Raw genomic sequence first — 24,857 nt, 5'->3', positions numbered from 1 at the left:
GTACGCTGTACGAACTGATGTTTTTGTAAGTGATCTCGTTGTTTGACCGAGCAATCAAACTTTGCAAGATAGAAGAAAATTTTTGTCGCGTTTTAATAAGCAGAAGTCCTATTCCTGATAAAGCATTATTTGTAAAAAATAATATACATGTATTATAGTTAAATCCTAAGAATTAAAGCTGTAAATTGAGATTTATAATAAAAGTTTTACATATAAAGATTTATGATTCTGATAATAAACATATCTAGCATAATAACAGATAAAAAATTACAACATTTTTAACATTAAAATGTATTCCTTAGTATACATAAATACTTGGAAAATATGTATTTTCTTTCCTCGTTTTATTAAAACCAGAATTTTCGTGTCCATAAATTTAAAAAAAGATAACGCAATCGTAGTCTCTTGTCAAACATTTTACGTTTCAGTTTTTTCCGCAAAGATTATGTAACATTGAACGATGGTACCGCCGTTTTTCTTCCCCAAGCAGAAACTTTTCGATGCTACTTTCGTGTTCCTCGGTTTGTCTCATCCAGCGATAAAGTCTTGCCAAGAAAAGTAAGACGTCTGCTGTGAATTTATATTTCGGAAGTCTCGAAGGAGTCGTTCAAAAATGGCGTAGGTCTATTATTGTATATGTAAGTTAGTGACCATTTCTTGAAATATATTTAATATAATAAAAAATTTTTTAATTATTTTACACTGAAAAATTTATATTATTTAGTAAATATATTTATTTTACTATTATTTTTTCATCAAAGATATTTCGTAAATTTGTAAAAAGTTATTTTATATTATAAAATCTGATATTTTAGATTTTTAATAAATTTATTTATTAAGTAAATTTATAAGGCAAATATAAAATTATTAAGTAAATATGTTTATCTGATAACAAAGAAAATTTTTTCAGTATATATAAAGTAAAGGCAGGACATGGAATAGGCTATTAATATGAAATAAGGGTTTATTTTTTAAAGAAAGAATTGGATTCAGGTGGCAATCACTGTAAGTTATTGCAAAACATATTATAACAGTGAGCCTTGTGTGACAATAGTGACAATTTCGACAGTATGTAGTTATTCTTATTTTTATTGCTCTAGTTGAGATATTATTACGTTTTTCTTTTTTTAATAAAAAGTACATTACCTTTTATAAATTTACTATGTTTTAAATGTATTTCTTATTTGTGCAATATGGTTCTTATTTTATAAAAACTCTAAATTTTTAGATTTTTTAAGAAAAAAAATATTAATATTTTGTTGTGAATAACAATATTTACTTTAAATGATAATATTTATCTTATACAATAATTTAATAATTTTGTTTTATATTTTTTGTTATCCATGCACAATAATATTTTTTATTTTTGTATGTCGTTTTTATGTACTGTAAAGATATAAACTATATTTAATTGTATTTTGATCAGTTTACAGAAATAAACAAGTTTAAATTTTATTTATTGTGTTATTTATTTGAATGTTACAGTTAATATATTTCTTAAGAGTTTTGCATAAATTAGAAGCCTTAATATTATATACTATATATCAAAATTTTGTGTGTGTGTGTGTGTGTGTGTGTGTGTGTGTGTGTGTGTGTGTCAATTTAAAAACAAATATTTTATCTTACCTTCCATATTACTCTATCCTACTGCAACATATATATGTATTATTATTGTATTTAAGAAAAAGAAAGAAAGGAAAGAGAGAAGAGAACAAGTATTTAAAAAAGGCAAAATAATATAGTTCGTATATTTAGCAATTCAAAACATACAAATAATATGTTTTTAAAACAATACCTTTCTGCAGAATATTGAAAATTTGAAACTGTTTCATTTTAATTTTCTGTCATATATAACAGACTATCATGTACTAAACTCGCCTCTATTCTTTCAAGAACTGAAAAATGTGCACGTGCGTGCATGCGTGCACGTAAAACTATCGCGCGAGGGGCATTCGACCGTATGAGCGAATCAATATACTAGGTACTACAAACTCCCCCATAAATAACACGTTGACAAAACAGTCCGATGTCCTTCCTCCCTTTTCTGTTGAAGAGAATAACACGCATGCACATTGGCAACGCCTGTGTTCTAACAATAAGTTATTGCGCTTCTATAGCTGAGATCGAAGAAGTTGCATCCTTCTTTTGTCTCTTTCTTTTTACAAATGATCGATAAGGAAGTAAAGGTCCTATAAGGAAGATGGCGGATAGTAATACAGCACAGTTTTTTAAGTTTTATAAGTTTAGAGTTTAATTTTTCATCATTTTGAACCAGATTTATTTTGTAAAATAAATAAAACTAACACAGTTTTTTATTATGAGTTATTATATTTTAATTTTTCATTTTATGAACTAGATTTATCTTGTAAAATAAATAAAATAGATATGTAAATATTTTTTAACAATCGTAGTTGATGTAAGTCAACACTTTGGCACAAATTTGATAATTCCGCATAAAAATACTTCCGTCACTATATAAAAAAAAATACATATCCATTATGCAATAATCCTTTTCAAAATTCTCTCTTCAAGAGCTTTCAAATAAAAGTATATAGTACTTGTATTGTATTACCAATAATTTCGGCAATATTCGATTAAAATGGAACAATTTGTTAATAAAATTTGCTAAAATACGCAAAATGCTTAAATGGATAATGTTCTGAAATAATATGTTATTACTTGATATAGCATAACAACTTAAAATGTAAATCCAGAAGTGATTTGCACCAGAAGAACATGGATCATTGAAGAATTTTTCCCACGGGAATATTTATATCGTTATAACATACATTAATCTTAAGCGGCACAATTGCACGATGCAGCGTGTAAAAATTGCTGAATGAGTATCTTCGTTCTCCTCTTTTCGCTTATTCGACAAAGTCATTCTCATGTAGTCAGCAACAACCCGCCGCGATAATGGAGGCCATCTACTATAACGAGGAACGAACAGTAAAGCGAAACGCCACATATGTACATATCTGCATACACTCAATTGAGCTGACGATGAAGTTTATATATAAAGGACATTTAAATTCAAATACAATAAATCCATTTTATAGAAACACACTTACTTGTTTAAATAAATATATAAATGAAGAGCTTTTTCGTGATTACGCGGTTAATTTAACAATATTTTTACATTATCTTTTAGAAACCTTATGTTTCTGAAATAAATACCTTTTTTCTAATTTAATTGTGAGACTCTTTTCGTGTTCTTGTTTTCTAAAAAACTGATACTTTTCTTATGGGTAGGAAGAAGTAACATATTACTTGTAATATTATTTCATTACAGTTACTTTTTTCATAACAGGTTAGTAACGCGCGCATGCACATATTTTTTCAAAAACGATAACAAATTAAACAATTAGTTTGTATCACAAATTTTTAAATTTTAACCATATTTGTAATTGATCTATGCTTATGTTTAAAACCATTTTAAGTAAAATTTTAAAATGTTATAGATCAATCATATTGCCATATGCATTTTAAGAACAAATTTGAAATTATTAAATTTAAAATTATTATCTAAAAATTTTTTAACAGAGAACTGAAAGTAAAAACGTATAAATTTATGCTTATACTTATTGTATTTATGAATTTATTAAACACAATTTTTATTTGCATTTTAAGCATTTTTTAATCTTTGTTTTTGTCTTGTAAAGCTGAAATATTGAATAACGTTGTTTTTATCAATATTTTAACAAAAAACACTAGCTAAATTTTTGTTTAATTTGATCTTTTAACTGAAAAAGTAATGAAAAAGGTAGTTAATTTTTCAAATAACAATAATCGTAACGGGTTATTTACTTTAAAAAGTAATTGATTATATGAAATAATTATTACAAGACTCATGATAATGATAAAAAATGAAAGAAACCAATTAGGCGCAGTAATTAGTGCTCAATATAATTTACAAAAATAATTTTATAATACGTGGTAAAAATACAGACATTTGAGCTCTCTTTTAGAGCCAAATATACATATACGCGACAGATCACGTGTAGCAATCTTATTGTTAATCACAACGTAAAAAATATCAAACTTTTAAGTGAGAGAATTTCAAAAAATATATATGAATTGCTTAACATCTTAATATAACACATGAATCTAACTCAGGGTAAACAATGTCAAATAACAATTAAAATATGGAAAGTAAATTTATAATAGTAATGGTCCGTATATAGATAAGTCTAAAATACAATTTTTATGTTGATAATGTAATAAATCATTATATTAAACAAGTAAAAATAAATAAATATAAGTACAGATATATCATAGCAACATCTGATATGAAACTTAGTCAGCAATAAAAAACTAAAACTAACTTCTAAGTAATTTAAAAAGTAGCTTTCCCAACTCTAGATTTTTTAAAATTAATCCAAATCTTGTCAAACTTTTGTTATTTTAATTTTTAAAATAAATATATTATTTCCTGTAACGTATCATAATGTGCATCTCGATAACACAAAGGTTAAGTATTATGCGATAACCGCACGGAAAGTTGATAGCCAGCTCTTTCTGAAGATCCCTTCTCCTTTCGTCTCTCGAGACAATTGCGATCGGCTCACGAAGCGTATCACAGGTTGAAGCAGACTGCCGTGTGACTCGACAATCTCACCAAGTAACTTCAGGTATACGGCACAAATCCACTACGATTTAACCACGAGAGAAATTACCTCGCTATTGTATAATCTGAAGCGCGTTCGTATCGTACGAATCAATGCATGTTGCAGCTGCCAAAGGAATAATCAATAGGTCTAATTCCGTGCTTTGAATATAAGACGTAAAAGGAACAAAGATCAAAGAGATCATTGGAAAACAAAGAAGATTAAAACAAATTACATACAGTCAGTATAAGATTTGAGAGAGAAATTTAACAATAGTAAAAATGTTATATACTAGATAGCTATAAGTAGGAAAACTAGAAAGTAAAACGGAGCGTTTCAATCTTTATTTTAAGAAGATATTCTAGTTTATAACATAAAAGTTTCTCTATTTTTAAAACTCTTTTTAAAAAAATTATTGCTGCACATGCTTTCTTACGCTTTTACACATCTACTTATACATTTAGTAAATATCTGTTTATTGCGTGAATTAAGATTAATGCGACATATCTGTAAAATAATTATTTCTTCTTGCATGTTAAACTCAACTAATTTTTTAAGAATTAAAGGGTATTTTTAAAAAACGCGCTATTTTAATGACTAATAATTTTTTTTTTTTTATTTATGTGATAAATAGGTAAATATTTTACATACACGAATTATTGATAGCTTCACTAATTTTTGAGAAATTGTGTTAGCTGAGTTGAAAAATTGTGTTTGATTTTAATTTACGTAACATAGAAGCTAAAAATCTTTAGCCAAAATTTGTAGATATTTACTAAACATGTACAAGTATATGTAAAAGTATATAAAAGTATATAAAAAAATATATTTAAAAAACATGTAGTTTTTTTAAAAACACTCACAAAAAAAGTAGATCCCGTTTATACACTTATATTAGAATATCTCCTTAAATTTTATATTTTACTACAATTTAAAGAGAAAAAAAGTAGCAATTACATAGAAATTATAAAAAATTATATTATTTTCAATTTTGTAACTGGCCTGTAAGTTTTTAACATTTCTCACGTGTACATTAAACACAAAAATTCTACGAAAAGTCATACATATCTCTTATCAAGCAAACAAGGAAAATTAAGTTAAAAATTTAAAGTCACGTATTATCCAACTCTTATCAAACGTTTTCTAAGTAAAAAAAATTGGTTAGGTCCTTCTTAATCATTTAAATGCGCCCCCTTTAACATTTACTTAAGCGTACCCGAGCACGATCATTAATCTTAACACCCACGATAAATCTCTCACCAAGCGGAGAAATTCCACGTCAATACCGTAGCAAAATTCTCTACGTCAATAAATTGTGGGGAAAAAATTGTGACGAAGGAAAAACTGAAATCAGTAGTGAAAGGAATTTTGGAAAAGAGAAAAAAGAAGAGAGGAGAGAGAGAGAGAGAGAGAGAGAGAGAGAGAGAGAAAGAGAAAAAGGAGAGAGAAAGAGGAAAAGAGAGAGAGAAAATATCTCGGAGTGAAGCTGAGGAGATTTACATACCGCACGAGACCGGAACAATCAACTTCTAACACGAGAACCCTTGCTCTTCTTCGCGACACTTCTACCACGGAGGAAACGTTGATACGACCACCCCAACTCGTACCGGAAATGAACAACCAAGTATCAAACCTGAGAATCGATTTTCGGGGATTCGTACTTGCGGCTCATCACACGGCAAAACGAATAGTTTATTTTCTTCTTTTTAAGTTGTTTCCTTGCCAGGAAAAGTTACGACAAAGATTTGTCTTAAAATATGATTGCGTCAATCGCGAACTCTGAATATTAAAAGCATCTATTACTTTGAGAATTCTAGAATAATAATTGAATATTTTATTACGTCTAACGAAAATTTTCAATTCTCAAATCGAGATGTGTTTAATCTAAATTGACCTAAATTTAACACATAATCATTCGTAACTCGCGATGCATTCAGTGATCGAATCAAAGTGCAACAATCATGTTAAGCGATCGATGCTCACGATTGAACTTGAAGCCGCATCAATAGGAGCAAATTCTGGAGATGCGGTTAATTACGTCGAAGTGGCTTAATCAAGACTACTTGACCTAAGCTCAAGGTAACCGGATGCTGGTTATGGCAGCGTGAGCAAACGTGTCAATGAATGCGAATGTATTAGATTACGCCATCCGATCAGTTGTTGACTGATAATTGCATTCTGCTGCTGTTATGATTAATAGATTACATGAGTATGCAACGTTACATAAATCGCGATGTAAAATACTGTTATCAAGCGTCATGCGCTGTTAATAAACACGACTAATGTATATAATATTCTTTAATAAATTGAGCAAATTAATTGTAATCTTTCTTGAAATAGTTTTCTTCTAAATTTACATAATTGCAAATAATGCTATCAATGTTTTAAATAATTTTGCATGTCGTTTTTTGTAAGATTGTTAAATAGCCAAAAAATTTTTTTTTTTAAGTATACATTTTTTTACACTGTACTTTATTTTCATGAAAGAAAGAAATGAGCAAAAAATATATAGTTATGAGTAAAGAAATTATTTATTAAAAACGTCATTAAATGAACGAATTATAAGAAAATAATTTAATATTATTCTTATATAATAAAGTAATATTGAAGAAAGAAAAATGTAACGTGTGTAAAAAAATGTATGTGATAAAAGAAAGCGAAAATTTTATAATCTAAAAATGTCTCACCGGGTATAAAAACGTTTCGGCCGTTTTATCGCATTATCTTCGGATATTTTACGATCGAAACGTATCGAGATTTTTTTCTGGTAATATAATCCAATCCTTCCCTCCAAAATGGCAACTTTTCACCCTTCTCGAGGGGGACAATGTGAACGTGCGCCAATATAATCGTGCGAGTGGGCACAAATCCGAGTTCAGGCAGATTTGCATGCAAATCGGATCTCGTAGAAAGTAAAATCTGGAACTGGTTTTTTGAGACTGTGGCCGATTTCGCGAATTATTTTGATACGCAGGGTTAATGCTATTCTGCCCTCCCTCTTTTCTTTTCTTTTATTTCTTTCCTTTCCTCTCTCTCTCTCTCTCCCTTTCTTTCTCTCTCACTAGTAAATGATTATTTAAGAAAAATATAAAAATAATAAGGCTATAAAATAATAATTGCAAATTAATTGATATTTTATAGATCTAATTTTCATACAGATTTGATTATATTGAAATTATTATTTTTTACTATCTTTTTAATTAAAATATTTTTATTGAAAAAGTACTTATATTAAGTAAAAAAGAAAAATGTACACTTTTTTTATCATTAAACAACCTGAACGAGATTTACCAATAAATGATCATTCATGTTCAAATGTTACCAGATTAGAGGTTGTATTTTTATATTCGCGTAACTTTATAAATTCTAAGCTTTTTAATTCCTATTAACTTGTAGAAAGTTAATTCTTATTTTAAAGTTATTTTTAAATTAAAATATTTTTTGTATTATACCCATTCTTTTTCTTTTTAAATTGAAAACTTACACGCTAGTCATTTACTAGTAAACATCGGTCATTAATTAGCTCACCGGTTATTTATTAGTGTTTTTTATTCTTGAAAAATAAAAGTTTATAAATAAATATAAATATATTGTTTTTATGTCTAAATTTTACTTAACAGCAAAATTATCTTAAAAGTATTTAGATAAAACAATGTACAATTTTATACAATATATAACAATATTTAAATAATATATAATTTTTTTATTACAATTTACATTCAAACCGTTTTTATTTTATCTAAGATATGTATACATATATAATTTCTCTTATATTTATCTTAGATTATTTCAAGTCATCTAAGTACAATACTGAATATAAGTTACAAGCTGATCCAAGCAATAAAAAGCTGATAAAAGCAAAGATAAATTATTGGAATGTATTTGTGCTCGCACACTAAGAAAAATAAGTTGTTAATTTGACTAAATTTTTCAACTTAAATAAATTTGTTTAATTTAAATATTTATGTACTTCAGTCAAATATATATAGATTTGATTTAAAGTTCAAATATTTTATGTATTTAAGTTAAATGAATAAATACTTGAACTAAAGAAATTTAATTGAGTTGAAAAATTTAGTCAAATTAACATTTTTTTCTCAGTGCATGTATTATAATAAACATGTTGCCCAGTGTTGGATAATAATGACAATAGCTATAAAAATAGTGTTGAAGATTTAATATTATTTTCTGCTTAATGTCTCACTCACAATGTTCGTAATTATTTTAAAGTCTTTCAAGTAAAAGTGCGTCGTTACTATTGGAATTAACATGCTTTTGCTGTGCTTAGAGAAGCATTCCTGGAATTTTTCAATTAAAATACTAGTCACAACGTCGATTTAAAGCTTTTCTTAACATAACAGTATTTGCACAATTTAGCAGTAAGAGAATCTTCATATTTTTTCCCTGTAGATATCTTTTGACGTTTTGATCATTTCCTTGCCAAGAGCTTTTTAAAGAAAATTTAATATATTGGTTTTATTCTTTTTCAAAATTTTATTTGACATTTTCAACAGTGAAAAGATATATTATTAAATACACGAATAATTACCAAACGCATTGTTTACACACGCATTGTTTACACACGATTGGAATGAAACGTATGTATTGAATGCAATCGAGAGATAAAAGATTAATTGTGTACATTCAGTGCTACAAGATTCGAAGGAAAAATATATTTGCGAACATATATAACTATCGAACTAGGTGTTCCAATTTGGCATTCTTGCATTTTTAAAAAGTGCAACATGCATTTATAAAACTTTATTACGCACGGTTCAAGGAAAGTAGCTAGTTACAAACTCGATAAAAACGTTAAACCTATATGGAATGGTACGAGAGAATTGCAGTCCTCTACCTTGCACATGCATTACTTGCATGCTAGGCAAAATATCCTTGAGCCGAAGGCGCATATATAAAAGGGAGATGCTATCGTAACGTGCTACAAACCGCACGTATACCAAACCTAAACTCGCACGAAAGAAGATAACAAACGGAGTACATGTAGTTGTGAACATGTACAGTTTCTCACGTTATCGTAACATTATATATCCATGTTTAAAAAAAACTTTACGTTACGAAGTCCAGATTAAAAATAAAAATTAATATTCTACTATCTCAATCGAGAGATTTTTATATAGACTAAAAAAAATTTTTTTTTAATATGTTTGCAATTATTTGATGAGTTATTTTACAGCTTTAAAGTTTTGTAGAATTGTTTGTAAAAAAAAATAGTTTCGTGTTATGTTATGAACATGATATTGATAAGATTAGAAAAATAACGGAACTATTTGCCCAGCAATTATTAAATAGTCTGGTCGAATAATCTTTCTAGGTCATATATTGGTTTATAGATTATATCGGTTTTGTTTTACTTTACATTGTATTAGATAATAATTATCGGTGCGATTTGAAAAGATGAGATTGCACATTATAACAGCAGTTCAATTAAAAGTTAATATCGAGTGCGCGGGAGTGGAATAAAAAGAAATCTGACGCATTGAACTGGCTATCGTCGATTTGATTATCGGCTATACAGGTGGAGTACAGAATTTCTTCCAGCTCACAAGCCCTCACATGCAAACGGATAATCCGTCCGTTTCAGATGATTGTCCGATCCTTTCTTGTTTTTTTTTTTTTTTTTTTTTTTTACCCAAAGTGGTGAAACAGCCAATACGACCATCGTCCAACGAGAAACGAGGTGACCGTTTCGATACGGGGCGACTCGTTTGAAATCTCGCAGTAAATTCGTTTCTCCAACATCTGCGCGACGGTGATTGGACGGCGGATTGTTCGATAAAGCGGGCGATCGGCGTTAGCATCCAACTCGGGTGGGCAAATGAAACCGTGGAAGGGTGGCAAAAGGCTGACTTTCTCTTTCGCGGTTTGTTCGCGCTGAAATAGAGCGGTTTTGTTCTTATAAAGGCTAGTTAAAATGCAGATTCTATCAATCGCTCCGAATGAAGACATACCTCACGTGCACCGTGACTGACGCGCGTGCGGCTTTTGTATAAAATTGTCTTCAAAGGGAATAGAATTTTAACGCAATTTAGAGGGGAGGGGGGCGGGAGAAGAGGAGTACCAATGGAGAACGGTGTCGACATGGACCATACGCTATACTTTCCTCTGATCAATTTTCTCAGTATTAGCACGGGAATGTAATAACGTATATTTTTGATATAGCTCTGATGAACAAAATGCGTTATAATATTTAATGGCTAAATTTTTTGGTGGGCATAATGAAGAACATTCTATTAGTTATTCGCAAATAGAAATTTATCGGTAAGGTTAATGTTCAAGTATATAACGATGCAAAATCAAGATTGTTGAACTTTTGTAACAGTTTATGATCTAATTATATAATTGCTTAAATTATACAACTGCCTAAACTGAAATATTATACATCCATATATAATTCGACGTTTTATTTCGGAAATGTTGAAATCTATTATATATCCGAATAAATCAATCTAAAGCGCTCGCCTTTAATAATAACTTGTTATTAATGTGTTGTTATTTATAAAATAAACATAAAAAATGTTATCTTGACGAATTACGTGTTTCTTAAAATATTTTAAGAACATTATTAAAATATAAAACCTCTAACATAGTTGTATATAACAAATTTATGTTTTTAAAAATTAATTTTTATAATATTTAAACTAATTAATTTTATATATATATATCTTAATTAAATTTTTATACTGTAAAAAATACATTTAAAATTTATGAATTTTGGTTATATAGGGATAGACTCGGTCACTGGGGCATTCACTTTAATTGCGGTGTAAATATTTGGTGAATATAGCAAAAAGTATTCAATTGATATGCACGGCGAATAAAATTCATCGTGATGCCCGATGAATAAAACAGAAAGCTGTATATTTCTGGTTATAATCTATACGATGTGCCGCATCTGCTTATCGACTCCGCAGCTGCTCGCCGCTTTTCCCATGAACGGTCCCGTATTACGCCGGGGCATTTGTTTATCACTCGCGAACGACATTTTAATTTCCCAAGCATTTGTAATAGAAGTCGTTACGAATTTGCGCCGCGAGATGCAAATTCAATTAGATACCAATGACAATGCCGTGCAGAACGGGGAATTCTCGTGACACTGGGTCGCAGGTGTTCCAAACGACCGGCCTCTGTGTTCGGAAATGGTATTTACTACTAGCGATTGGTCGGAATTCACTCGGACGCACTGTTACATCGGACGCGCTTCGAACAGTTGCGCTGCCGTCCGTGGTGCTCTTATTATTGATTATTGCGGGCCTTCCTTGTAAGAATCCACCATTACTCACGACAAGCGGATATTCTCTAAACCAACTGAACTGAAGCGTAGATTGCGGGGATTAGGGGAACCGCGTGTGTCGGCGAGATCACTCTTCTTTTTTTTACGTTACGAGCTTCAAAAGCGAGAGAAGAGGGAGCTCGCTCGCCGCTATCACGGCACACTAAAAAAAAAGATAGTTTTTCTAGAGCAGCTACATAAAAAAAACCATTTTATTTGAAATACGTGCGAGCTCTGTCTCTCACGCGTCTTCGTTTAATATTTAAATGTGCATGAAAATATCTTTCTTTTTACACAAAAAAAAAAACTTATGGGATATTTTTTTTACGGCCATTTTAAACCTACATTTTGCGAGTGACGCTCACGCGGCATCGTTTTTGATACCGTGATTTTTTCCGTCACGCTGGTGTTTTTGTGCTTGAACTTGTACGGACAATACTGGATGCAGATAGCCGTTACGGTTTATAGACCTTTAATATAGCACCTCGTAACTGAGGCGCTAACCCTGGAGGTACACACGGAAGTGTCGTCACACTTGTTATTTCCCACCGGAAACACGGCATGCGCGGGTGTACAACGTTGTACTATTAATCCTTTCCAGGATTAGGGTTTACGATATTATGCCACATACGTAGTCTGACAACTCAGTTTGTAGATGAAACTTATTTATATTCAAATACCACTCGTCCGTGTCCAAATTAATGTTATCTCTTTTGAAATATGATCCTTACGTATTTACTTCGCTGAGGCTTTTGACGTTAGAAGAGCTTTCAATATTCTACTCGAATATCAGTCAGAGTTCGATTGAAATGTTTTTCCAATTCATAACACAAACACTACTCAGAAACAATAGCCTGTTTTTTTTTTTTGTAAGCTAGATATATTTCAGTTTTTTTGACAGTTTCTTCAAAAATTTTATTACAAATAAATGTTTTGCGCGTACGTATATTATAATGGTTCTTTATTTCAGGATATAAAATTTTGTTTTTCTGTTATTGTAAAAAGATCTTTTATTAAGGGAGATAGCAATGGAAAACTTTGACTTGTTAATATAGAGATAGGAATAATATGATATTGAATACGAAATTTTTTGCAGGATATTTATACCATACATTAACAACAAACGACTATTTTAAAAGTTACAAGAAATTATTATAACATTATTATAACACATGAAGCTGTGTGATGCAGTTTGATCTATCGTGCGGTAAAAACCTGTAAAATTTTGCAAGAGAATGAACAAAAATATTGAGATGTGCTTTTAATTAAAAAACATTAAATTCTATAGAATAACTTATTCTATAGAATAATTAATTACGATCAATTTTATACTATTTATTTACATTTTACAGTAATAAAATGCATTTTACAATTTTATTTTTCTGCCATTTTGTTAATTTTTACCGGATTGCTTTCATTTTAGTTTATTCGAATAATGGAAAGCTTGGAAAATAATGCCGTTTGGTTCAATTAAACGTATTAACTAGATTATTCGCACTTTTGCAAAATTACGATGTACCGCGCGAGCATCAAGTTGTAGCAGTTTCATATACCAATATTTTTATTTGTAACTTTTAAAATAGGTTTTTACTGTTCATATATATAATATAAACAGCTCACAACAAGTTTTCGTGTTCAATTAATTTCTATTGTAAAAAGTTTTCACCGTTACAAACTTTTTTTCTTTGTAAATATGTAATTATTAAGAAATTATTAATTATTTACACACTATCAAAAGACGATTATATGAGATGTATAATAAAATAAAAGAAATAGTTGTAAAGTTTGTTTTTTGAAAATTTTTTAAAAAGAAACAACTGCACATATTCTTTTATACTTTTACACATCTATTTTATATTGTACTAAACACATTACTAAATATATTACTAAATATAAATTTTATTAATTTATTAAAAATAAATAAATAATTAAATGAATATAAATTAAATAATTAAAACGAAAAAATTTATTTAATAAACAAATTATAAATAAATAGAAAATAAATCAATAAAAATAAAAATAAATACTGTATACATATATTACACTAAATGTTTTTTATGTAAAATATATGTTATATTTATCATTTGAATTGAGACAAATAAAAAATGTTGTAAATTATTAAAATGGCAAAATAAAAATAAATACTGTATACATATATTACATTAAATGTTTTTTATGTAAAATATATGTCATACTTATTATTTGAATTGAGATAAATAAAAAAATGTAAATTATTAAAATAGCATGGCTATAAAAATTAATCACCAATTTTTAAACAAAATTGATTAAATTTTACGTGTAATTTAAAAAATAATTAATTTATGGATATTGCAAAAATTTTAGTTTGGGCGATACGTACTTTACATATATGCAAGTTGAAATCGATAGCTTTAGCAGTTCCTAAAAAATCGTGTCAGCCAATTTAAAAAATATGTTTGTTTTTAAATATACGTAACATAAAATCTAATAAATATTTAGTTTAAAACCAAAAATTAAAGAAATATTTATTAAAAATGTATAAATAGGTATAATGAAAACGTAAAAAAATGTATATGTGTAACATGCGTTTTCTTCAAAAATTCTAAAAAATATGCAAATTTTTCGCATTCTAGATTAGAATATCACTTTAAAGTATTTTGTCACATTGTCAATATTGTCTTTGCTATCTAGTTTAGAGAAAAAATATGATTTTTTAAGTAAAATATTACAGGGAGAGAGTTACAATTTTATTCAATTTCTATTTATCTAGCTAAAATCAATTAACTAAACAGAAATTTAAATCGAATCTAAAATAGAATCTAAAATAGTTCTTATGCGACATAAATATTGTAGCTCATAGTCGGACAAAATAATGATATTATGTTCAGAATAAAGTGTTAATTTTATACAATAGTGATTGGTATTATATATATTACACGAACATCTGGCTTGTATCGACCTGAATACCCCGGTAGCAAAGAAAGGACATTTATAAACTCACACACTACATATTTCAAAAAAGTTTATAAATAATCAAATGGGATGTATTGAAATATTAAGAAAAAACTGAATTCGTCAAAAAAAATGTTATCCTTTATGATAAAATGACCTGTACATTACCTCTACTAACGTCATGAAATTTTCTGGATAACCACCGGAGAATTTCATTTTGTCAAATAAAACTTGTCCGTAGACAGTTTTGCCGGACATAGAAGTGAGTAGGGAAAAACCGCAGGAATTCCGTTATTAATCTTTTTCAGAGACACGGAATGCCTTTTTTAAATCGTGCTGCGCGCAATTTTCAAATATGCTGCGTATTTCCGCAACGGCGTATTCTCAGCTTAACGGAAATTCTGCTAAATAAAATTCAAACTTAACACCCTCTCTATTTTGTATGCTATGCCTCCTTTCTTAATTTATAAATCAAACAGTTTGCGCAATTGTTAATTGTATTGTACTATAAATAAAATCCCAAGAGAAAGGAAGAAACATTGGGACAAATTTTCTGGATTTCTATTGGCACAACACACGTTTACAAATTGATAGCAATGCTCGAAATGTCGCGGCAAAATTGATCGTATAATATTTACGAATTCATGTTTCCTAAGAGTGTACGGCTAATATTTTCATTCGACTTCCGAACTTATCTTCATGAAAAACTTCAACGGATAAACTTACCCTCTGAAACACTTCGATAAACCGCGCGGAACTTACTCTCATACTCGGATTCGCTTTTCGATGCGATTAGATTCATCGGAAATGTAACTCCTTGCAAAGAGCAAAATTCCTTCGAGACTCTGGAGATTTCAAAAATGATCTTATTACTTCTTTAATTATAATTTTGATTGAAATCAATTGCTATTTCATTTCAACTTGAAATAGTATAATAAAATTTATATGCACATATATAATTTTTTTTTTTTTTTTTCTATTTTATTTTTATTATATTTTAATTTTTGTAAATTATAAATCTTAAATCTTTTAATTTGCAATATTATATCTTAATATTAATATTCTTATAGAGGAGGAGACAAGATGGCGTGGTTGAGAGTGGAGGTGAAACAGGGAGCTCCGGAGTGAATAGTGTGGTGAGGGTGTAATGTGAAAGAGAGGAGAGAAAGAAGTGGACGATTGGGAAGAGAAGACCGGGACATAGACGGGCAATTGGAGGGAAGTAAATGGAGGATGGAGGTGAGAAGATATTAGGATGGAGAAGTCGGGGCAGACATCGGAGTAACGAGAGACGAAAGCCGGGAAGATGGAGGCAGGTACGAGAAGAAGAGGTCAGAGAGAGGGCGCTGGAGAGATGCGACGCAGAGAAGAGTTTCGAAGGAGAGGAGTGAAGGAAGGAAGGAGGGCAGATGGCGGTGCGCTCGGAGTGAGGCAGCGCGAGCGCGAGCGCGAAGAGAGAAGAGGAGTGTCAATCTGGTGGAAGGAAGGGATTGGCAGTGTGGGGCTAGAGTTAAGTTGGCAAGAGTGCCAGGGCGGGATGGTAGCGTGTTTGGGAACGCGGGTTTCCGTACACGTGGTCCATCGAGGGCACATGTCGACAGAGCGATTCTGACACAGGAGGAGAAAGATTGTGCAGAAAGAGATAAAGTGAAAGTGTGCAGGGAGAGAGAGTGCCGGACTCAGAGGAGAGAATAGGCGGGGAGAGGAGAGAAGCAAGGGAGGAAGAGAGAATGGAGGAGCTGGGCAGAGAATTGAGGAATTTGAAGTGGGAAATGACAAGGAGACTGAGGGAAGTCGGAGAGAGACTGAGAGGATTGGAAGAGAGGTTAGAGGCGTTGGAAGGAGAAGGCATGAGAAGGGAAGAAGAGGTAGCAGGTGAGAGGGAAGAGCTGAGGAGTATGAGGGAAGAGAGAGGAAGAGGCAGCAGAGAAGAGGAAGCGCAGAGGGACGACGACGAGGAGGGAGAGATGGAGAAGAGGAGGATCGGACGGGACGACGGGAGAGAAGGAAGAAGTGGGAAAAGGGAACAGGTGGTTGGAGAGAAGAGGGAGGAGAGGATGGGGGAAGGCGAGAACAAGAGGAGAAGAGAACGGAGGGAAGAGGAGAAGAAGGGGCGGAAGGACGGAGTCGAGGAGAGCTGGTGGCAGGAGACGAGAGGAGAGGAGGAGAAGGAGAGGAGAGGGGGCGAGGAGAGAGACGAGGATGAAGGAAGAGGACAAGAGAGGAGCAGAACGAAGGAGGGACAGACAGGAGGAACTGGCAAGGAGGAGAGGAAGGGAGCAGAGAGAGAGGAGAAGGAAGATGGGGAGAGAGATGGGAAGGGGATAGAGGCATGGAAAAGGGTGGAAAGGGAAATGGAGAGGAGGATGAGGGAGAGGGCGGAGAGAGAAGGGTGGGAAAGAGTAAGGGAGGCGGAAAGGGAGAGAAGAGTAAGGGAGGTGAGAAGAAGAAACATAGTGTGGAGGGGTGTGGAGGGGGAGGGGGCGATAGAAAGAAAGGCGATAATAGAGGGGATTATGAAGAGAGAAGCGGGAAGGAAAGTAGATTTAGGGGTAGTATCAGAAAGAGTGGGGGAAAGGGGGACGATAGTGGTGATAACGGAGGTGGTGAGAGAGGAGGATAGAGACTGGTTGTTAGAGAGGAGGGCGGAGATAAGGAGTCGCTGGGATGTAAGGTTAGACGAGGATTTATCGATGGAGGAGAGGAAAATCAGATGGAGGATGTTAGAAAGGGCAAAAGAGGAGAGAAATAAGGGAAAGAAAGTATATGTGGGGAATAGAAGCATGTGGGTGGACGGGAGAGAATGGGTGTGGAATAAGAGGAAAGAAGAGTGGGAAATAGGCGAGGGGGAAGGAAAGGAGGAAGGGAATTAAAGGGGAGAGGAGCTGGTGGAGTTAATTGAAATCTTATGTTTTTTGTTTTATGTTACTAGGAGGTGACAGAGGAGAAATGGAAAGAGACGTGGAAGGGGAAGAGAGTGGTGAGAAAGAGACAGGAGAAGCAGGAGGGAAGGAGAGAATGAGAAAGCAAGAAGAAATGAGGAAGGTGAAGCAAGGAGAGCAGAGGAGGCAGATGAGGAGAAGGAGGAGGAGAGGTCCCAGAAGGAGAAAAGGAGGGAGAGGACGGAAGAGAGCTGAAGAGAACAAGTGGAGAGGAAAGGGGAAGAGAGAAGGATTGAATGGAGGAAGAGGAGAAGGGGGGTGGGGGGTAGGGGGTGAGGGGTGGGCGAGAGGGGTGGGGGGTAACAGAATGTAAAGGTCGCTTATGGCCAGGTCGGTTTGGGAGTAGAGGGGCTGTGTATGTGAACGGTTCGGGAACGCTCCGTGAAAAAAGCGCCTTGTATACCCCGTAATTGGGACGCAATAAAGTCTATTCTATTCTATTCTATTAATATTCTTATACGTTTTTGTTATTGCATTTCTTATTTAATTTGAATCTTTTGTTTCTAATTTATTTTTTATAAGTAATATTTTTTAATACATATACAATATATTATGCATATACATAGTAGTATAAGTAGAGCCAATATAAAATATGTAAATTAAATATATTTACATATTTAATTAAATATTCGATTGTTTGAGAAATATATAAGTTTATTTCAGGTAAAAGTTTATCTTTAATTCTTTAATTAATATTGTATAATTAATATTGTACCGACACCGATAATTGATAATGATAATGATTATTATTATTATTATTACGGTATTGTTACGATATGCTGTCACTAATTATTCCAATTCGGGGATTTCATTCGGATGGAAATATTGCTCAAAGTGTACCGCGAATTTGCTTATGCTACTACTCTTAAAAGTTGAAGTTTTAGCTAGCGATGAACGTAAGGGCAACGAACAAAATTGAAACGGAAAGATAAATCGGACTTCAAAGTATCTTTTCAACTCGCGGAAAGCAGCGCAAATACGATGAGCGCTATAGGAGTCAGGGAGAAAACGGTGAATTGGCGCTGAGATAGAAGTAGTATTAATTTCCTCGAAACACGGAGATTCTACCACATTTACCTTCGTCTCCACCGAAATCTTATTCTTTTCTTTGTCCGCGTCATAACGCCTTGCAATAACGTAGCCAGTTTCATTGGAATCGAAAGGAACGCGGGACTGCCGTTTATTAAATTCTAAACATCACGTTTATAATTCACGGGGAAAGTAAATTCTCAGTTCTCACGGAATTAAATACATAAATATTAAATTACACATTACATTAGTCCAAGACAATTAAATTCGCAAACGTAACTTTCTCGGTTAACCTAAAAAGTTAGCTACATTGGAAATACGATAAAATCTCTCACTTTTGCTACACAAATATGTTTCCATTCCAATAATATATATAAATACGTTTAATTTGTTTATTCAATAAAATCATAATTATATAAAAAGTATTAAATAATATTTGCAAAAATATCGGAAAATGTTAATGTTTCTAATTGTTTAAATACTTGTTTAATTATATGTTTATAAAACTGTAAAAGTATTAAAATGAAATTGTCACTGCATTATTAACACTGGTCTATAAGTTCTATTATTAAAGTCCGATTGTTTCAACTTTCTGGTAAACTTATCTGTCAGGTAAACATGTCTATCTTTATCTTTCTTTCTAGATAAATGAAGATAGATAATAGATATCTGTCGGATAAAATTTTCCAATAAACTCGAACAATTAGTTTTAAATAGTGATCGTAATAATACAATTTAATAGTACATTTTGAAAGAGGCATAAATATATAAATGTTTTTTCTTTATTTTGTAGGTGCGGTAGGCGGCGAAGGAGGTGATGAGGATGACAAGGAAAAGGAAGAGGAGGCTGAGAGAGAGAGGCAGGAGGCCATTAGGGAAGCCGAGGAGCGAAGAAAGGAGAAACATCGCAAAATGGAGGAAGAACGAGAGAAGATGAGGCAAGAGATCAGAGATAAGGTTAGCAATGATTTTTCTGTAGCGTTTTCAGAGCTAGAAAGAGTTTCCACTCTGAAAATGACTAATATAATTCAATTTTTATACACCATTTTAATTTAATTTTTATACACAATTTTTATTCAGGAACTTGCATCAGACTTTGTAGAATGAATTTTATGTCACTTATATACCAGATTATTGCTCCATTTTGTCATTTAAATTATTCCATAGAAATATAACATTTAAAAAAAATATGACTACCTACTGAATATTGTATTAATTAATCATTAATTAAAGGAAGCAAATCTAGGACATCAGGACAGGTTTATTTGTGCATGTCTTTGTTTGATATTTTATTACAAAGTATGCAATGGGATATTTAGAAGATTCGCAGAACCGTCATATCTGAATTGCTCGTTGTTCGTAGCTTTTGTCATTAAAACGCATCATCTGAATGTATTGTGAGTCATATTTTTCAGTTAATTACAAGTGGATTTTGTTCGTGACTATAAATATCAGAGTGTACGAGTTTGAATATCACCACGTGTTTCTCCCGCGTTTTCCACAAGAGTCCTCAATTTCATTTGGGTCATGTCAACGGGGTTGACTCCGTCCTGACAGGACAATACATCAGGATTGATAATGGCGCGATCCAACGTGCATTTTACATCTCTTTCGTTCTCTAACTGTCTCCCTCTCTCTCTCTTTCTCTCTCCCCTTCTTTTCTCTTTTTATCCACACATTTATTTCCCGCCAAACCGGTGAATGCGTTGGAAGTTTTTTGCGAGATCCCGTCGGCGTATATTGTTCTACCCCGTTTGATCAATGCCTCGACGGATTCTATTTTCTATGTGATTCAACCTGATTGCTTTGTCCTCTAAAAAATGTCAAGTGGGCTGACTGATCAAATCAGCTTTAACGAAAATTCCAGAGTTAATATAATTAATTTGTCTCTCGCGTGTCATTAAGTCTTATACCAATATACAATAAAAGTAAATAAATATTTATACACATAATAGAGCAGATTTGCCAAATGTTTTTTTTTTTTTCAATTTAGATGTTACGACAAGGAAACGCTGCATTTTTATGTTTTTTTACAATAAAATTCTGAAGCTTGTCACGAGACAGAAAGTTAATAGTAGATTTACATTTTCCTTCACCGATATTTGCCCAACTGGGTTAGTGGCGTTGGATTTTGCGTGACGTTAATTGGAGTGGAAACGCGATTATCTCGTATGTAAACAGAAAATGATATCGTTGAAGAGACCAAACGCGTAATTCGACGTTGTGGGACGCAGTTTGATCTGTGTATGTGGCACACCGACCGCATTGCTGCAGTGTGCTGTAATTCCACATGCGGAAGTGGTCGCCGAATGGTTGAATGTTGTAACCATTATCATGGCAGAGTTGCATTTACATGCGGAGGGTGTCTTAGAGCAAATAATTCTATAGATCAGTAATAAACATGCACGCTTTAAAATCAGATTAAATAATTCGAAAATTATTTGATCAAAAATTTGGGCGTATCCAATATTTGGGGGGAGGGAAAGGAAGATAATTTATCAATTCTGTTATCATATAAACAATAGTTTTCTTGTGTTTATAAATTGGTTTTTTTTAGCTTAATACAAGATTTTTTACAAAATTTTACAATTTTATAAGAATTTTTGGAGTTTAAGATTGTTAGAATAACTTCTTCCTCATTTTGAATTGTAAAATCTTTATACAAATTACTCGCTTATTCGTCGATCTTGAAACACAATCTCTGACAGAATAATTAATTCACAAATTAAATTTATAATTAATTGAGCAATTTAATAATTTTGACGTGCTGTGTAAAAAAATTATTGATAAAATAAAATCTCAGCCGATTTTTTATAAATGCTTGTTAGCACCAAAATTATTTACTCGCAATTTAATTTGTGAATTAATTATTTTGGCTTCAAAGATTATATTTCAAGATCGTCAAATATGCGATGTGCGATTTGTATAAACTGGAGATTATATAAATTTACAAAAATCATATTAACCACTCAGAATTGCCTCAATCAAGAAATAGTGTTTTTTGTTGTTGTATTAATTACATATCGATCTTTTAAATTATAATAAACAAAACAGTTATTAAAAACGAAATTTGTATTGTTTAAATATTTTTATTATTATTATTACAAAATGTTATTATTTTAAAATTTATGATTTCTAGAAGAAAAACAACTTTTTTTAATTAAAAAAGAAAACAAAAAAGTTTTTAGAAACATTAAAGAAAACGAGATATTAAGTTAAAGTTAAGTAAAAAGAAAGAGAAAATAAAGCAAAGATTATTTAATTAAAAAATTATACGACAATTCTTTTTTTCAAAATATTAACATATCTTCACGGTAGTGTTTCTGTGAATCGACATAAAAGTCATGCCATTGAGATGATCTTCATTGCGCAAATAATTTTTAAAATTTGTGTAACTTCTTCATTTTCAATCAAAGACCATCGAGATAAAAGAAATACATAAAAAGAAAAATTTAGGGAAATATAAACATTTCAAGGTCTAAATCGATAATAAATTTCTTATGAATTTAAGTATTCCGAAATATCAAAATTTAATTAATTTAAATTTGAAACAAATCTTAAAGAACTGAAATGAAATGATAAAATGGTACTAAAGAGACCAGTTAAATTGGGCAAATATAATAACGAATAAAGTGAATTTCAGCGGCTTCATCAATCCGCGAAATCTAGATTAAAAAACACCTTTCAACGCGACAGCGTTTCGAGATTAGTTTAGTCTTTTGCGGTTTTATTCGTAAAGCAGGAAGATCTCAGCGAAATATAATTAACACTAATGGCTTCATCACAGGCGAAAGAACTACCTTCAAATCCTTTCCATCTCGGTAGAAACATGATTCTTCGAAAATGAGCGGAAAAGATTGAGACGCAAGAGCCACGATCTCTCATGAGAATAGAGCATCCACTATTCGAGCGCAGTAGAAGAGGCTTTGGCATGGTAATCGCATTGGGTCAAGTCAAATCCGATTTCCTATCTCGTCTAATGAACGAAGTGGGACTTTGTTATAGCAAAGTCCTTGCGCAATTTGAAAATATTCTTTTTATTACTTTATTTACAAATTTGTCTCAAGAACTTGACTTATTGTTAATTGTACATAGTATATTATTTAAGCGCGTATGCAATTTATATATAAAAAATATACATTTATTATCATATATATTATAAGAAATATATGTTTTATATTTTTTATGAATTTATATCAATACATTATTTTATTTTAATATTTATTATGTTACATTTGTGTAAATATTACTTTGTAATATTTATCATCACTCAAAACTATATACAAGTTTCATTAACATATTTAATATTTATAGAGTGCATTTATATTTATTTTGCGCTGTGTGCGATTGCCTTACATCTTTTATTACTATTGTGTTTGGGAATTTGTGAGAGACAAGATAGTTGAAAATCTACAAATACACACACGTAGAAAGAAAAAGAATTCTTCAAAGATACATTAAAAGAAACTGAATTTTTCTCTCATCTTTCATCAGAAATAATGTTACTATCAAAAACAGACAATACTAAATAAACAGAAATGGAATAGCGAAAGAAAGAGGAAGAGAGGAAAAAAAAGAGATTTCCGAAGTTTCGTTTATTGATTTACTATTGGTCGTGTTTCATATTACTCGGAGAAAACATTACACTATATCCGGCACTTTATTCTTTCTACTTTCTCTTCTGTCCTTGTCCTTAAGGACATCTCGAAGACGAAAAATCGCTAAAGGAACGGCATTATTGCACGTTGTAGTGACTAGTTTCCCTCAACATCCTTGTTGCAATACTTTTATCTTCTTCTGTTATATATTTTATCGAACAATACTATTTGTTTACACAAAGTATCTTCTTCATTTCCTTTTAAATGTTTTCTTTTAATAAATATACTATCAAACAAAAGAAATAATGACGTAAACTTTGTAGATGTAATGACATCATTTTATAGTACTTGAGGAAAAGTTTTAACCTGCATTTCAATTGAAATATTTTAATTGAGGAAATCTAGAAGTTTCTTTTTGAACCACGAAGCATTGCTAAAGTAAATATACGTAGAAAAAGCAAAGTAATATATAAATAATATATACATATATACAAAATAAAAAAATACAGGTCAATATTTAGAAATGCTACTCTCTCGAAAACACGTTTTTTTTATAGCAATTAACAAATTTAATATAAAAATATTATGTATAAGAATTTTTAAAGCATATCTTTATTAAACAGTTATTAACAAAAACAGTATCAAATTTATAAAGCCGGTAATGTAATATAAACAATATTTTCCCTTGTAAGCAGGGGAAGATTTGGGGTGAATCTCATTTCGCATGGAAAGTCGAAAACTCGTGTGAAAACTAATATAAAACAATTATAGATCTTGTGCTTTTCACACGAAGAAATGAGATTCTACACACCCTCGTGCTTACGGTCCGAAACAAGATCTATATAATTATTCTGTTCCACATGGACTTTCCTTCGCAAAGCGAAGTCTACTTCACACTTCTCTCCTTACGACCCGAAACAAATTATATATTTGTACTGTTTCACATGTATATTTTATAATTACTTATATATTTCTTTTTTATATTTATTTTGTTGATTGATATAAAGACAACTTGTGGATTGGCAATTCTAGATATTTATCAAAATAAAAAATATTTATTTTAAAGCATTAATAACTATGTACATAAGTTGAAACTCGAATTAAGAAGAATATACACTTATATGGAGTCAAAACCAGATGCAACTTTGCGAATGTATTGTGAAAAAACGGAAAAAATAGAAAAATTATGATTATTTTATTGAAAAAATTTTACTCTTTTCTACTTGACTTTACACTTAAATTTTATTAAAAAATAAAAATAAGCCTATCCAAATTTTTCAAATAATGTTTTTTTAGGAATGACGTTTTTAAGTAAAAACATAGACATACTTGTTTTTCATATTCGATATAGGTAATTAATAGTATTAATTATATATATTCTGCTTTGTTTTACATTATATGTATATATATTACGAAGCATACGTATATAATTACATTTTATAATTATTATTAAATAAAT

General features: G+C 31.1%; 2 protein-coding genes across 7 annotated transcripts in view; both read left to right on the top strand.

Moving 5' to 3' along the window:
* Positions 1-24,857, top strand: part of LOC105832775 (complexin) — a 174,850-nt gene that overhangs the window by 138,882 nt on the left and 11,111 nt on the right. For all 5 annotated transcript variants that reach the window (XM_036284678.1, XM_036284675.1, XM_036284681.1 and 2 more), the window contains one exon: positions 19,594-19,757. In XM_036284678.1, the coding sequence (XP_036140571.1) occupies positions 19,594-19,757 (164 nt within the window). The remainder of the gene's footprint in view (positions 1-19,593; positions 19,758-24,857) is intronic.
* LOC118644891 (vicilin-like seed storage protein At2g18540) lies at positions 16,523-17,840 on the top strand. 2 transcript variants are annotated; one of them, XM_036284671.1, is made up of 2 exons: positions 16,523-17,053; positions 17,712-17,840. In XM_036284671.1, the coding sequence occupies exons 1-2, from the start codon at positions 16,560-16,562 to the stop codon at positions 17,725-17,727; spliced, it is 510 nt and encodes a 169-aa protein (XP_036140564.1). In that variant the 5' UTR covers positions 16,523-16,559; the 3' UTR covers positions 17,728-17,840. The 2 variants fall into 2 exon arrangements, with proteins under 2 accessions (XP_036140564.1, XP_036140560.1); XM_036284667.1 differs by having other exon boundaries at positions 16,523-17,120.

The sequence above is a fragment of the Monomorium pharaonis genome, chromosome 1 (genome assembly GCF_013373865.1).
Source record: "Monomorium pharaonis isolate MP-MQ-018 chromosome 1, ASM1337386v2, whole genome shotgun sequence".
NCBI classification, from domain to species: Eukaryota; Metazoa; Arthropoda; class Insecta; order Hymenoptera; family Formicidae; genus Monomorium; species Monomorium pharaonis.
Note: the sequence above shows the minus strand (reverse complement) of the source record. Positions and strands in the feature narration are given on the sequence as shown.